The sequence below is a fragment of the Uloborus diversus genome, chromosome 10, assembly GCF_026930045.1.
Source record: "Uloborus diversus isolate 005 chromosome 10, Udiv.v.3.1, whole genome shotgun sequence".
Taxonomy (NCBI): domain Eukaryota; kingdom Metazoa; phylum Arthropoda; class Arachnida; order Araneae; family Uloboridae; genus Uloborus; species Uloborus diversus.
This window is the reverse complement of record NC_072740.1, coordinates 94,166,158-94,183,344: the sequence shown is the minus strand read 5'-3', so window position 1 is coordinate 94,183,344 and position 17,187 is coordinate 94,166,158. Positions and strand designations below refer to the sequence as shown.

The window sequence follows — 17,187 nt, the reverse complement described above, 5'->3', positions numbered from 1 at the left end:
TTCACAAGTGCCCTGTCATCGACCTTGGTAGTCATTTTTAAAAATAAAGAACTCTTGATTTAATTCAAAAAAAAATGCCATAAATTTACTTGAATGTTCATATAATTGTTTGCAATAATTTATTTTACTTTATTAGTTAGTTTAAAATATGGTTTTAAGTGAAGAAGAGCAGCATCTGCTAAAAGAAAGAAGCTGTCAGGAACATAAACTGGCTCATTGCTCTATAAGTTTGGCCAAAAAGTAGTACTGGTACTTATCTTAGCAAAGCATACCATGTTCACATGTGCCCCCTTTTCCCCTATAAATATATGTATATATATACACACCCGGTAGCAGAAACGCGTGACACTGTGCCACCCGTCGCAGGTTTTTTAGAAGGTCTGCAAACTTTTTCTGAATTGAAAAGAGTTTTTTTTTTATTTCGCTTTCTGCACGATATTTTCAAATTTAAAGCAGAAAACTGCAGTTCAAAGTTAAATAGAAGAAAAATAAAACCAAAAAAAAGTGTCTACATCTCTGCAGAAATCCTCAGTAGCTAAGAGGTCAAAAGCCTTTCCTCCCGCAGCTACCTGTGCCTCAGTTTTCTGTTTTATTTTAAAGCATTTTAGCCATTACGTTACTCGTAGTTTTTTAAATTAGCATTTTATTTTCAAGCATACCTTTTTGCTGAATCACAGTAAGTGTTACGATTAATCTAATGTTGATCTACCTTGCAGACTAGTTTTGGATTTTATAAGCTCCGTTGCAAACTACTGAAAAAAATTCTGCTACCGGATTATATTGAAGACAGTTAACTTGTTTCATCTTGCACTGACAGAATTAATGTATGTTCTTCTTGTTGTTGATTCTAAGCCTGCTAAATAAGTTACAAAGAGTTTTTTGACGTACCAAATAGTCTTCTTGGAACTCGTTTTCTGCTCGACTAAGTCTCCGCAACTCCCAGGAAAGCTCAAAAGCTGTCAAAATTGGGTCAATAGAAGAAAGGCATATAAGGGACGGAGAAGACAATGCACGATAAGCATTGATTCTTGATCTCGAGTGACACAAGCAATCTTCTTCCACGGATCGAACACACTCAGAGCAAGGACATCGCACATCATGTGGCATAGGCAATGTGGCCCCACGATCCAGTAAAATCTTCAGGATTTCATAATTATCTTTATGAGCAGCAAGTATTAATGGCGTGATTTCTGGGGTGAACGTTGATATATCTCTGTCCACTTTTTCCCAGCTCTGAAAAGAAAGGGTGATTTTAGAAAATGCGTTCATATATAAAATACTTTTAGCTTCTCGAGCATTTTATTTCAATTTTCATACATTATAAACAATAGGTGATGAATTATCAACTATCCATGAGATGTTCAAGAAAAACTCCGCACACATTTGAGCAAGCTATGAGGTTACACCAACACTATCTAGAGCCCCTACATATTACCAGGCCGAACTGTCCGCCATTTTGGATCAATAGTCGGAGAAATATTACCACACTAGATGTGTTTTCGCTTCCTTTCAGCTTCATTTTATGTTAGCTTAATGCATTCGTTTTTGTCCCAAATTGACATTAGAACAATTAGTGTCATATTTTGAAAAAATAAACAAACCAACAAAACATTAAGAAATCGAAAACATTTCAATTAGTGAAATATTACATATATTATTATTATTCGGTTATTTGCATAATTAATTAACTTGCTAATTAATTATGAAACTAGTATTACTTTACACTATTGATGCTCTTAGTAGTATTAGTGCAACTATTTATTTTTATGTGCTAATACTATGTGCTATACTTGAATTTCTGATAAAGTGAATTAGTCCTATTTTTGGCAGCATTATATTTTTGGATCTTAGCAATTAATTTATCAACTGATTTAAAAAGGTAACAGTTGTATTAAAAAAAAGCAAATTTCTTTAAACTAAATTACTTCATAGCAATAAAAATAGTACCGAGAATTTACATAACAATGTTTACTGCTTTCGCACTGCCGAGTTTTAGCTTCGGATTTCCAGCAAATCGTCAATAAAATTGATTTTTTTTTTAATCTTGGGTTATTAATTTTGAAATTTAAAGAAACAAAATCCTTTCTCCGTGAACTATTAGCACAGTACACTGCGGCACATTCACTTATTTTTATGATCTTAACATTCTTTCTTGCGTCTTTTAATAATTCACCCTATGGCAATGGCTCAAGAACAGACGGTCACTTTGATCCAAAATGGCGGATGCGTCGGCTCTCTAGTTATAGGGGCCTTAACACTATCAAATAGAGAAAGTTTGTTGTTGCAATTTCAGCCCCCACCACTGGCACGCGAACTTAAATTTTAGGAAGGGTGTAAAGTCTCATATTTCCAAATGGAACTCCAAATTTTGCTGAACTATAGATAATTTTGCCGAATGAAACTCCAAATTTTGCCGAATGATGATAATTTTGCTGAATCGTCAGACAAAATTTTTGAGAGATCACAGTGACCTCCCATCGGTGGCCCCCACTATATGAAACCGGTGTTTTTATGGTTGTCACATGACAGTCCATCATGACTAATGATTTACCGTGAATTATCAAACTACGGGGAATGCAGAGATCTGTCACGTGACAAGGAAGAAACTGAAGAATTTTCGTTGAGTTTTTCTCGTGACTCTAAAAGAAAATATTACCTCTACTAGGGTACCTTCTATGGGAGTTCTACAGGTCCTTCCTAAAGCATTGCACTGATAAAGAGATAAAGAAAATTCATTTAAATAAAAAAATTACTTCAGATTTAAATCTAACTTTTTTTTTTTTTCATTTTGATCCTTCTATCTTCATTTCCTTCTGTATCTTTGATCGCTATCTTCCCTCCTCTTCATATATAGAAATGCCTTCCCTCTTCAAACGTATTTTTGCAAGGTTTAAATTCAAAATGATTTAACTGCTACTTTAAAATGTCCTGTAACTTATGAAAATATACTCACATGTTGGTCTCCATCCTTATGCACTATTTCTTCGTGTTCTAAAAGCAAATCAACTGCTTCCACATATTCAGCATTAATAGCATGTAGCAATGCATCCCTGCTTTCAACGCCATTTTCTAGCAAAAGCTCTAGCATTTCCAAGTTTTCATTGTCGATGGCCATTAAGGTGGCGGAACGACCAACTGGATCTTTGCAATTAATGTCCAGCTTCAGCGATCTATTCCTGTTTGACATGTCCAGCATCCTAATAAAAAGTTATTTTTCGAATAAAGTTTAATGATAACAACATAGATGCATACAAACAGTTTTTATTTTACTGCAAAAAATAGCTGAATTTGGCGATGCGCGGAATTCACAATATATTTGTTAGCGAGAAAAGTTATAGCTCTAAATCTTCAAAACGTTCAATGTGTACACGATGGGGGAGAGTGTTGTACTTTGGGACATTGCTAATTTCTAAGAATCTATTTTTAGTAGTCGTGTTTTTGTAATATCTAATAGTAACCTTCACCACTAAATGTTGCCATAGTAAAAATCAGCATCAAATGAGTAAAATTGACGATTTTGTGAGAGAAAGAAAATTTCATGTCTCCAAAGTACATATTTTCTTCATTTTCATTTCATTTTCTGTCTTTGTGCTTGTAAAACAAATCAACTGAATTTTATTTTGTTATAAAGAGAAGTACTTTAAATATTTTGATTATGAGGAAATAATGATAATGTATCTAGATTGACCGCCATTTTGGTTTTTCTTAAACCACGTGGTGATTGTACCTTGGGACAGCGAAACATAGTTTACCTTAGGACACGTTCCAAGGTACAATATATGAATGGTTCTTAGTAATTAAGATATGTTTAGGAACGTGGAGCAATGTTCCAATCTTATGTAGTCTTTTAACACATTTAATGTTAGTTAATAATTCATTATTCATAATTAATTATTCATTATTCATGATTTAATTCATTACCATATATATATATATATATATATATATATATATATATATATATATATATATATATATATATTGCTTGTTTGTTTGTTTTTTGGAGCAAAATTGGTTCAATTATATGGCTGTTTCCTGAATCACGAAGACTTTCCCATAGTACAGCAAGATGTGTCCCAAGGTACAATAGGATGTTGTACCTTAGGACAGCTTGGAGCTCTTACTTTAAATGGCTGGCAATATTTTATTTTCAAACTGTCTGGATTTTAAAAAATATATTGTATAGAAATATTTTAGGGCATTTTAATGTGACTTTTAGATTTTAAATTTGATTCAAATAATTGACGTTAAAAAGTAAAATGTGAAAAGTGTCCCAATGTGCAACACTCTCCCCTACTAATGAAAGTACTATTTAAAACAAACCTCCTCAGATATTGAACGTTAGTGAATCTTTAAGTGTTTGAGATTCAATGCTTAGATTAACAACATGATCCCAAAATACTCTGAAGTATTATTAGTGCTTGCAAAGCAGAAGACATAACGTTTTCAGTTACCAATTTGTGAATTCGTTGTATAATTTCAAGCATTGAAGGCAGTACTAAGACATTTTTAAGCTAAAAGTATCAATAGAGTTAAAGCAAAATAAATAGTTGAATTATTATTGGTACGCTCAACGAGAAACTATAAAAAGTGATTGAGCATACATTTCTTCATACGTACGTTGACGTACTATTTATATTAAAACCATTTGGTCATCTGAGATGTATCGAGAAGAATGGTAATGAATAATAAACTGGGGTTTTATAAGATAAGTCTGGCACTCAATGCAGTTCTACGATGCACCTTTTGTAGTTCTGAGAATATTTGAACGATTTCCAACTTCGTGCCAGGCACTAGCGCAATCAGAATTTACCTCCGTGAGGAGGGGTGGGATAACATTCCTAATATAGATGTAAACTGTCACGTTAGAATTGCCAATATGTGTTAAAACCAAAGGTTCTAGGAGGGTGAACCCTCTGAATCTCCCTTGAGGAATTCCTGGGAGTTTTTCTTTCCAAGACGCCATTTTTAGTATTCGATGTTAGCGCCACCTACATGCCTTTAGCAAATATTGTACTAATTGGGGAAAAAACTTGATGAGATAACAGGGTGGCGACAGGAACAGTGAAAAAAATATCCCTGACTTTTCCCTGATTTCCCTGATAAGTTCACCGAATTTCCCTGATTTACGTTGCCAATGATATTGGTTTCCTTTCTTTGCCCTACTTAGAAACCATTGCATGTTTATATAAAATGCAGTATTTAAGAGGTTTTAAGCTGTTAATTTAAAAAAATAAATAAAAAGATGTTGTTTTCTTCAAATTGAAGCAATAATTATAGAAAAAAATTATCAAGTAAACTTCATTGAAAAAATAATAATAATAATAATTCTAATAAATTATCAAAATCACAGAAAGTTAATATTGAATTAATTTTAGACTAAATTTTCAAGCAGTATAATAACTGCTGCAAGAACAACAAGTACGGTGAAATTATAGTAGTTATGTAATTACACTTGGTGAATATATATATTTTTGTAAAACAAAGTGAAAATTTTTGACATCTATTCATATGGAACTATTCTCTAATCAATAATTTAAGTTTTAATGAATGAGTTTAGCATTTTAACTATTAAAAATAACTAAAATATTTACTTATGTAAACAAGTGTAACTCAATTTCAAATAATTTTATTATTTACAGGAAAAAATCTTAGGTGACATTTTTAACAAGCAACTTTGAAACTCAAAAAAAAAAACCGTTCGATTGTTTTCAAAACATATTACATATAAAAACTTTGGTTTTAAAATATTTTTTTTTAAGTCGGAAGGAAAAAAAAACCTTGTATAATACTATGGCGACAGCGAATAATACTATGGCGACCGCAAATAATACAATGGCAAAAAGCAAAGTTGATTTTGATTTAACATTCAATTTTAGAAATAAAATTAAAAACGAGAAGTAATTTTTAAGCTTTTCTCAAAATTAATCTAAAAATAAAGATTTCTTCTTGACATCGCGATTATAGTATACTAATAACTTTAGAACAATGAGTAAAGGCAAAGGGCGCTAAGGGAGCAATGAGGGCTTATTTGTCTGTAGGGGTTTTTTTTATTTTACATAGCATGGAACACACGGAAAAAAGAAGAAAAAATCATGCAATGTAAAATAAACAACATTACAGGCACAGAAGCTGTCTTCGTAAGTGAATTCCGGTTTATAAGTTAAGGTTCAATACTTGGACCTTAAAGGAAAAAGGTGCACAAATGCATGGCAGCGTATAATTCACACCTCATTAATTAAAGTTAAAAAAAAAACAGATAATCGGCGGATAATGCACAGGGAATTACGGTACTTAATTTTGCAAAGCAAAAAGACATTTTTTTTTATTCAATCAATTTTCCCCGATTCATTTTTATGTTTTCGAAATTCCCTGATATTTCCCTGATTTTTTCCTGATCAATCAAGTTCCCTGACTTTTGCCTGATTTCCAGGTTCTGATGCCACACCAAATAGGGATCATAATTTAAAATTAAAAAAAAAATATGTATAAATCTTATTTTTTTTAAATAAATTTTCTTTATCAGTACAAGACTTTATAAACATCATGTAATATTTTCTTGTAAAAGAATTACCTTGCCACTCGAACGACATCTCCTTTTTCGACTGCTAACAAGAATTGCTTTTCTATTGGTTCCAGCTTCCTCAGCGATGGATGCTGGCTGTACATGACGTTCGACCATTCCTTATCATCGTTATCTTCAAGTTTCCTCATCTTCGCTATTTTCTAAAACAAAAACCAAAAATATATTTTCAAAGTGACGAAGTTTTTATCCTTCATTATACCATACAGGACTTCGTTTGCATGGGAGCTCGGAGCTCACCTACAGCCCTTATTTTCAATTTTATGCTAATTTTTATACATTAAACGGAACCCAGACTGTTTACACATGAAAATGGGTTTTAAGAACTGTAGTACTGTCCGCGTTTCTTTCTTTAGAAATGAGAACGTGCAAATACATGTATAGAAAGAGTAAGAGAGTGAGAAGAAAGGTTCGTACTATGAGGCACTCTATATTTATTTAGTCTTATGACATTATTATGTCACGTACCAGGTACTGACACACTTATGACTAAATCTTGACACTTCAACAAATAAATTAAAAATCTCCTCTAAGGTTTTTTTTTTTTTTTTTTTCAAACGCAATCCATGCACGCACAACCCAACAGGTTTCTGTTTCCACCCTGGTGTCCTCACCCAACCTTGAGATTGTTGTCATTTGTACTTACCAATTCCTTCGGTTACAGTAAGGGTGTTGAATAGTGATTGCAATACCAGACCAAAAATGCAATACCAGTATTCGGTATTTTATAAAACGCGATACCAGAATACCAGTATTAGAAATTTCTTAAAAAAGGACCAAAAACATATCGTTTCGTTGCCATGTTCCACAATTTTGAGAAAACCGACGAAATTTTTTTATGCAACTATATAATAGACAGCTGCTACAACAAACAAATCAATAAAGAGTTAGAAATACAATGCATCTATTGAAATGTAAGTAAGCGCGAAACTCATTTTAACACAAAATTCCTAGAGTAGAAAGTTCTCTTTCTGAACTCACTCTGGTGGGGTACTGTTAATAATACGCAATACACTTCATCTAGTTGCCGCGAAGTCCTTCATCTTCAAATAATTCATTCTATTGCGTACAGGTTTTGGATACATAAGTTCGTAATTGTGCGTTTCAAATGTATTATGTGTATATTTTTAATTAATTCTTTTTTTTTAAAGCTAGTTGTAATTTCTCTTCAAGAGACTACTATTTTCCAATATGTGTCAATATATGTATCATCTTCAACTATTTCCTCCTGATCATGATAAGTTTGAGTTTGCTATTAATTCGTGCTTTTGCAGCCAAATATTTGCATCACATCAATAGATTTTGGCGCATCTCATCGAAAAAAAAAATGCAAAATTTAGAATACAATAATGCCTAATTAGTTAAAATTAGTTAAATTGAAAACATTTTAACTAAAAACTATCTATCTTTATTTTCAGCTAATACTGAAAATACCGGTATTACAAAATTGAAAAATAGCTCGATTTACCGGTGTTACAATCACTAGTATTGAATATTAAGGAACTATTGCGTATTTTTGGTACCTTTCAAATCAAAAAAAAACAAAAAAAAAAAAAAGAACTGCACATTTACGACTCGTGGTTCTCAAGAAAAAATACAACAGAAAAGTGTGACGTCATATCCTATGTAAGAAAAAATATGGGTGCAATCAGCCTTCCACGGAATGCATGCATGACTTGATATGAACAATGAATATTTGAGTGTCAATCTTCATTTGTAAACTTATGCAAATACCGATGGTTACGTTTCTGTAAAAGGCATTTTTCTCGCACACCAGATATAATGTCAAACTTTTCTCTCATTTTTCTCGTAAAGTTGTAAAGATGCAGTTCATTAGGATTTTTTATGCACTCCAAGCGAATAATATGACGTTACAAAGTTATCCGGTCTTAATGACACCCTGTATATATACTGGGTCATTCAGAACTGTTGTTAAATAATAGGCAAACATGTAATTTAGGTCAAAAAACTAGATTATATTTCTTAAAATTGAAATCCAGTTTTGACGCTGATCTTGTGGTGATGGTTGTTAAGCTGTGCTTTTGAAGTATTTGCTCTATGTCGAAAGTGTTGCACTTTTGTGATCATCTGTTTTTTCTTGTTTCAATGGAGTCGTTTCGAAAATTTTAAAAGTATTTTTTTCTGAAAGAGCATGCTTAAAAACGTAGGATTTGACCTTTTTTTAAATAATTTGACGAAGTTTACTACTTTTAAAAGATTATTTAAATCGGTGCGCAGAGTCAATTTCAATTTTTAGGCTTCTGCGCATGACATCACAAATGATGAACTGCCATTCACTGTTGCCATTAGAGCAGAGAGAAATATTAAATTCACTTCTGAATGATCATAACCTGGAAATGCTGTAGACAGCAAGCGTCAACATTCAGGTTGCCAGTGGAATACGTGCCTAAATTCATCATTTGTGACGTCATAAGACCATGCCTTGTTTGAAAAATCAGGCATTTAAAACAATTAATTAAAAAATAATTGTTGGGAAAATGGAAGTATTTTCTGGGTCTATGTTATTTTTTTCGCTCCTTCTATCAACTTTAGTGACTAAAAGTAATACTTTTGACTGAAGGAAACAACCCCATTATACAAGTGCATCTGAGGATGGTTTTTGATATGTGAAGAATGTTCTAAAAATTTATTTGGATAAACTTCTAAATTGCTTTGAAACTATACTTTTGGAAGCTGCTGTCTTAGCGCTGTTCACTTTAAGAAAATGTATCTGAGAGTGCTTTCGTGAAGAACTCCTGTTGGGAAATTGAAGTTTGTATACGGGAAAGCAAGGTCATTTAAATTTGAATGAACTTGTTATGCCATCTTTTTCTTTCTTTCTCCTTCAGTCGTGTAACATACTACAAGTATATTTCTCCAGTATACGCTTTATCTTATTTTCATGTAATTAAGGAAGTAATTAACTATTATTAATCATTCCATTTTGATCAATTTGAAAGTAACTTTTCCGATACCTTTGAAAGAGAAAAAAAACCACAATAACTAAGGGTTTGATAAAAAAATAAAGGATCACCTTTGTGAGAAAACCCCTTAATAAAGCATTAAAAAAAAAAAAAAATTATTTTATGCACACATGTTTCGGTGTTACAAGAAACCATCACTTTAAAGCAGAAGACAGGAACTTACACATGATCTTTCATTTCTAAAAGGAGGGGGAGCTTTTTCTAACTTAATGGTCGAATGTTAATGTTTTAAAAACAACTTCGATCTCCAGAAATATGTATCTGAAAATATTCTTGTAGTTAACGTAATAGTTTCCGGACGATAGTATTATTTTATCTCATAAATTGAGTGTAAAATCCGTTAAAAATTCATATTATTTTGTTATAAATTGATTCCCATACATTTTTGTGTAAGCACTTATCTCTCTCTCTCCCGCTCTCTCTCCATCCCCCCCTCTCTCTCTCTGTGTGTGTTTTATAGAAGTCATTAGAGCTATCGATATTGCGTTATTGGCCAGATTTTTAAACTAAGTAAAACTGCATTAAAAATTTCAAATTTGAATCCTGTTGCTGCTTGACAAAATAGCAGTCATAGTAATTTAAAAAAAAAGTGATATGGTTGCTCTATATTTTTATTGTACAGAGTTATTTCCTTCATATTCCAGGAATAATTTGTTCAGTACTGTTGAAAAAAAATCATAATTTTCCAGTAACGTTTTAAGTACGGATAATGTCTCTCAGAATTCATCAAAACTGTTTTGCTTCGAGAGTGTCCACACAAACAAGGAAATATACTATACATGAACCTGAAAGTAATGTCAATGAGTTGATTACAAGACATTTATTGATCCGACAGCAAAAATACAGGTGAAGGTTTCAAGATAAACTCCTCCTGAGTCAGTATATTGCTTCCAGCGAGATTTCCGTAGATTGAAGGAGTAACGGTTGGGTTTTTCCGTATTGTCCTTCAGAGCCTTGGCTCAAGTCTCTTTGAATTTTTCAAATGTCGCAAAATGATGCTCTTTCATATTTGTTTTCATGTAGAGGGAGAAGAATAAGATGCAAGGCGTCACATCAGAACTATAGGATAGCAGATTAATAGTTGACAGCTTTGAATATTGGCCAAGAGACCGTTGACCAACTTCGAAAACTTTTCACACATGCAGATAATTCGTCAAAATCCCTTGAACGATAATTTTTGGAATGTTTAATGGGTTTTCCGTTCAAGAAGCACGCAAGAGATACCACGAGTTCATGATTTCAGCTACACATTTTCGTCTGTGGTGGTTGTTGATGGTTTTCCATAACAGGACTCACTGCTGACCTCTTTACGGCCAGTCAAAAATTACTTATCCTTCAAAATCCCTTACAACAAAATGAAAGACCGGCCATCTTGCTAAACAATCTTTACCAAAGTCGCTCTTTATCAGGAGGAAAGTCAGAGCATGGTGGCCTTATTTTTCTCAGTAGAACGTCACTTACACGAGAGATCGAAGCAAGTTTCACCAAAATGTCTGGTCGTACTCCTCCGAAGATCACATATCTCACTAAAACAATATATTGATTCAGAAGGGAAAGTCTTTTGAAACATTTATACACGTTTTATTAGTAAGATAAAAACTTGGCTTGTAATTCATTCACCTGACATTACTTTCCTTACAGACCATGATTTGTTTTTCTTTTTTCTTCTTTTTTTTTAAATGTATACTCAATATTGCTTGATGCCTTTAAAATTATGTTAGAAAATAGGTAATTCTTTAGACAGTAGCAAGCCCTAACACAAAAGTTGTTTCAATTTTGAATTGAAGCATATTTATGCTTAGGTCTTATTTACAACATCCTGCCATTACTTATAGTTCCTAAACTACCATAAAAGTTATGTTGCAGTTTTGACCTGAAGCCTATTTATGCTTACACCTGTTTTCAATACCATTATAACTGAGAATTTTTATCTTCCATTTTTGTATCAAGTCGCAAGTAAACATTGAAAAAAATCATTGCATGTAAACATTGTTGTTGCTAACACCACTCAGATCACCGATTGCTAGTCGATTTAAGGCGCTGTGGGACGGCTTCTGTTTTAACAATCACCAATTAGGTGGAAGTTCAAATGAGCTCAGACAGCACACGATAGATGGAAGCACAATCTATCGTGTGTTTAAAAATTTAGAACCAAACCAGAAGTTGAACAACTGGTTCAGCGCCTCTACAAATATTCACGTGGATGACTTCATGATCATGACATATTTAACGTGCCCCAGTCATCATCAGTGAAAACAGAGAATCTTCAACCGGTTGGCCTCGAACCCGGAACTCTCCAGTTATGAGCTCGATGCCTTACCGATCAGACCACCTGGGTCCGCAAGCAAACATTAAAAGACACTGCTTCTTTAGAGCAGTATGAGTTCTTCTTAACGCATTAATTCAATTTTTCTCTTCTTTTTTCTGTAATTTCAAGATACTTTGATGATTTTTGATTCTCCAAAAACATGTTTTTACTGCAATCCATGAAAGAAGCGTATTTCAAAATTAAAATAACTTCTTTTCTGAAACTTTTAGTTTTTAGGAACTGCAGTTTATAAATTGAAAATAATCTTTGTAATACGCTTTAATTACATAAATCCGAAATGATGCAAATAACCAAAACTTTTGCAGATAAGTACAACCAGCAAAATTGACATTCTCGATGATTCATTAACTTCATGAAATAATTGGCAATTTAAGAATTACGTCCGTTTCTCCACCAATCTAATTTTTTATTACATGTTTCTTTTCTCGTCGATATGTATAAAAATTTAACATGATAGTCAATGCTCAAACGTTCAAGGCTAGTTCAAGATTTCCTTATACAGTGAAACCTGTGTAAGTTGACCACTTGCGGTGCAGTACTTTGGTGGTCAACTTAGACAGGTGGTCAACTTATAAAGGGGGTAATGATTTTTTTTTTTTTTTTGTCATTTCTTGCACCATGTATTATTGACACTTACTCTTTCTGTTCAACTCACTTTCATTGTTTAGCATTACTTTGAAAGAATAATTTAAAATGTTATTCAAATATTTTTAGAAATTATTTTCCCAGAATGACGTATAATGTGTCATGCAAATTTAAAATTTCAGTAAATTGATCCAAAAAAAAGTCTTATTGTTTATGGAAAGTTACTCATTTGATATTAATAGTTCCTAAAAATTCATAGCTAATCAAAAATTACAAAATTTTTGCTTTATTTTTCTTTATATACATTTATAACCACATGATGATCTACTTTTCAACAAAATAACTCCTTATTGAAGTTTGGTGCACTCATTAGACTAGTTTTGGAAATTCCATATGTGTCCCAGCTAATTTTCTCTGGATTTCTCTCTTTTCAATTAATTTTAATATTTCATACTTTTTATCAATCTCAAGTTCAACTAACTTTCTTTTTGAAGCCATTTTATGTAAACTTATAACACAAAGAGAAACAAGCTGGACTCTCCTAGTTTATAAAGGCAGCTGAAAATGAAAATGTCCTATCTCTTAATCCCTTGCACCAGAAATAAGTAACTTAACTCTTTAGCACAATTCCAGTGTTGCCACAAAATATTGCGATTGAAGAAAAGACTTTGTACTTTTCTACTGACACTTGTTTTCATTTAACAGAGAGTACAAAAGGCTATCTCAAATAGAACAACAAATGAAAAACAAGTTTGGAGAATAAAAGGGTTCTTAGTAGTTTTCCAATGTGGTTAAACTCAAAAGAATGTTTGGTTGTGCTGCTGTTTCATTTAGGTGGTAAAATGCTGGTCTGGCATCAAAAATATTCTTGGAAAGCTATAAAAAATAATAAAAAAATAATTTGCTAAATAAAATTCAAAAAAATAAACTAAGTGGTCAACTTACAAAGGGTTTTTTACAATACTCCAAACCAAATTTGGTGTTCATTAGTGGTCAAGATAGACAGGTGGTCAAGATAGAGAGGTGGTCAAGTTACAGAGGTTTTTCTTCATTATATAAGATAGGACTAATTCCGTTCCTGACAAAAGCGGTCAACATAGACAGGTGGTCAACTTACAAAGGTGGTCAACTTTACAGGTTTTACTGTACTTGCGAATATGGTTTAAATATATGTTTAATTGCTAAGTCTGGCAATAACTTCTTGAAGTAATTGATAATATACGAATCATGCCCGTTTCTGATATCCACCAACCTGGTTACTGATTACATAATTTTCTTCTAACTTTTTCCCATTGAAATTTAACATGATAATCAATGATTAAACGTTCAAGGCCAGTTCAGGTTTCTCGATGCGTACGAATATAATGTGTTAATACATGTTTAATTGCTAAGTCTGATACACGCGCGAAACTCATAGTAACAAAAAAAAAAAAAAACATAGTTAAGGCATTTGTAAAACTGACTTTTTTTCGCCAGTAAGAACAATATAGTATTTTCTATCCAATACATTTCATTGATTCAAGCTTTTTCATGCTATTTTTCTAAAGTGAAAATATATTGTGTCTTCCAGTTGCATTTTAAAAATGATCTCGAAAATTCTTAAATTCTTCTATATATATATATATATATATATATATATATATATATATAGAGAGAGAGAGAGAGAGAGTATTGAACAGATTACTTTCTAACAAGGACTATATAAATCCAGGATAAAAGTTATGATGATACGCTATCAATAATGCGTACTTAATGACAACTGTAAATTCGTTTTTAATACTTGCTTCTTCTTTTTTCTTGGATTATATATTGTGCGTAGGTTTTAAGCATGCTCATGTATTTTAATTTTTTCATTCTTTTTCTGCATATTTGGCAAGTGGTTAGAGTATTATGGATTAGGTTCCAATCTGCCACATGAATCAACAAATTATTAAAATTATCTCAAAAAATGTTATTCTAATCCAAAGAAACAGCATTGCAGTTTTTAGTTCAATACATTAAAAAATTTCATGAGAAAAAAAAAGTTTCTAATTAGGGCTACCTAAATATGAAATCATAACTATAGAGATCCGCTATTAACAGAACAAAAAAGCGGCTGGTAGGATTATCTTGGAATGAGTGTTAATTATGCCACTAAAATCGTATGTTAATTGATGTAATGAAATTAAAATCAATTAAATATGTCGTTTTATTTCATGAGTTAATTATTCCTAGTTTTCTACCATTTTGTCTGCAAATGCGAATTTGCCATACTTTAGAAGTCCTCGAGAAAGACAGCTTTCTAGACGAACAAAAATCCTCAAGACGAATTTAGCCTGACACTTTTGAAGTCTTGTGTCATGAAAAACAAAGAGAAAAAAATAAGCAATGAATTTGATTATTATTCGGTAGTGCGAGGATGAACTCTTTCATCGTTTCTTTTTACCAGCGACAGGCACAGTGTAAAACTTTTTCATCGTATTTTCCGGAATATTTAATTAATCTCTACACTCAAATGTAAGTTCTGCAAAATAATTTTAATTTTGTAAAATAATTCGAAGTTTTATAGAACAATATTAGCACTCTATAAATATATTTTTGCATAAGTTACTGTGCGAATAAAAAGCTGTATTTCCGTATTAAGTAAATAGTATTTGTGATTTTAGTATAATATTTCATCAATAGCAACTAAACAAACATTATTTTACATGATCTTGTGTATATTGTGGTATTTGCACTAATTTAGGAGACAGGAAATACAAAATAACTAGTCACATTTTGAGAACTTTTAGTTTGTGTTGACCTTAATTGAAGAGAAATCGGTTTGGTTTTTGCAAAAAAAATCCTACGTTGTAAAAATTAGTTACTGAAGAGAAATAAGTATGTAGAGAAATTACAGATCCATTTTAGATTTCAGAATTATTTTTCCAAATCGTATTTTATCTTGTATTATTTTTCATCTACTAGGTAAACTTTTATTGGTGAAATTTCGCTGTTGTTTTTAATTGTTGTTTTAGCTGTTAAATAAAACAATATTATACAATTTTATACCAATTGATCGCAAATGTTGTTCCAAATTTTTATCCACAAATATTACCAGGATTTACAAATTCAAAAAATTCATAAAGGTGTGCCGTATGGTGAGAATTGCATTTTTAAAATGAAAACAAATTATTTTTTAACTAATATGCGTTTCATATCCTCCCTTTTTTGTAAATATCATTTCAAATGATTTAACGAGAAATGCCAAGTAAAATTATTCAAATCTTACCTTATGTTAACACATTGAATTGTAAACCTGATGTCATGAACGACTTGTTTGGTCGTTAGGGTGGTAGAAATGTAGTTTGGCGTGTTGGCTTTTCACTTAGAACACTTCAGGTGCATCACATGACGCAAAAGTTCCAACTTAATCCGATATAGAGAGAAATGTTAGCTTCATTTGTATGGCATCTCTTTCATTCTACTGACTGTGCAACATTTTCTTTACTTTATTTTTCTACCTGCGCATTTCAATTGTTTGTTCGCGGAAAAAAAGTCATGTTTTAATAATTTTTTGCTATGAAAAAGTCTTTGATATCATACTGCAATTAACAAAGTATTAACCTTCTTAATTACACTCATTGACTGTCAATCAAAATATCGTTTAAATAAGGTTGCAAATATCGTTTAAATAAGGTTGCAAATCAAACAAACATTTTGAAAACTTGGGGAAAAAAGGAAGGATTCGTAAATTTCAAAATTCATATCCGTACGGTCTCAATTAATATTCAATCCATCGTTTATCCGAAACTCTTTTAACCGTAACCTTGTTTAACCAGTATGAGTTTCCTTGAATTTTTATTTATTCTGCAAATAAACCAATTTATATTATAGTCCAGCCCGCAAATTAGAATATTGATTTAAAGAATATCCCGCTTAATACAATTTTCAATGTACCAAACGAGTGTCATGTGTTATTTTGATCCCGGTTAATGGAATATCCAGCTTATTAAAATATTTTTTGTGGCAAAATGGCTAATCCATTAAGCGGGTTCGACTGTACTTCAAGGTTCAAAGCTGTCATTCCTACTGCAAGCACCAATTTATACGTGTTTTCATGTTACTTAAATACACATTTTTACGTTTTAAATCAAAGAACAAAATATGAAATTAGTTGCATTTTGAGTACCACAATGAAGATCGAAGTTTACTCTGTTAAAAGTGATTAAATTTACACCGTATTTTCTGACTTGTTTGACATGTATTGAAAAAATTTAAAATACTGGATGACCTGCGCGAAGCATTCGCACTTGACAGCGGTAATTCAAAGATTTGATTATCCTTATATATTATTTCTGTAGCCTGTTTTTGGTTTCTACGCCAGATTTTCCTCAATTCTTGATCGATTTCTTTGATTTACGGGTTAATTTAAAGCTTATGGTGCTGGCTACTGACGAAAAATAGACCCACGGTCTAAAAATTGTTTTTTTCAACCGAAAAACCTGTTTTAAAGAACCAGAATGAGATTTTCGGTTAAACTTATAACTTTAACTTGCACTATGACCGACAGAGCTGAGTAGCTTGATCGGCAGAGCGTTCCCCTCGTAACTAGGAGAATGCGTGTTCGGGCCCACGTCCGGACAATCTGCAACAAAAAAATAGAGAAATATCGCGCATTATATGAACACTTAATGAAGTGAATAACAACTGTGAAGGAATAGAATAAATGTGAAGGAAACGCTCCT

At 32.0% G+C, this 17,187-nt stretch overlaps 1 protein-coding gene across 1 annotated transcript in view; it reads right to left on the bottom strand.

Moving 5' to 3' along the window:
* The window catches only part of LOC129231817 (transient-receptor-potential-like protein), a 43,651-nt gene extending 27,892 nt beyond the window's left edge, over positions 1 to 15,759 (bottom strand). Inside the window, exons 1-4 of the mRNA XM_054866196.1 lie at positions 15,732 to 15,759; positions 6,575 to 6,726; positions 2,954 to 3,197; positions 889 to 1,233 (exon numbers count right to left, since the gene is read on the bottom strand). Coding sequence (XP_054722171.1) covers positions 889 to 1,233; positions 2,954 to 3,197; positions 6,575 to 6,714 — 729 coding nt within the window. The 5' untranslated portion in view covers positions 6,715 to 6,726; positions 15,732 to 15,759. The remainder of the gene's footprint in view (positions 1 to 888; positions 1,234 to 2,953; positions 3,198 to 6,574; positions 6,727 to 15,731) is intronic.
* Positions 15,760 to 17,187: the final 1,428 nt, after the last annotated feature.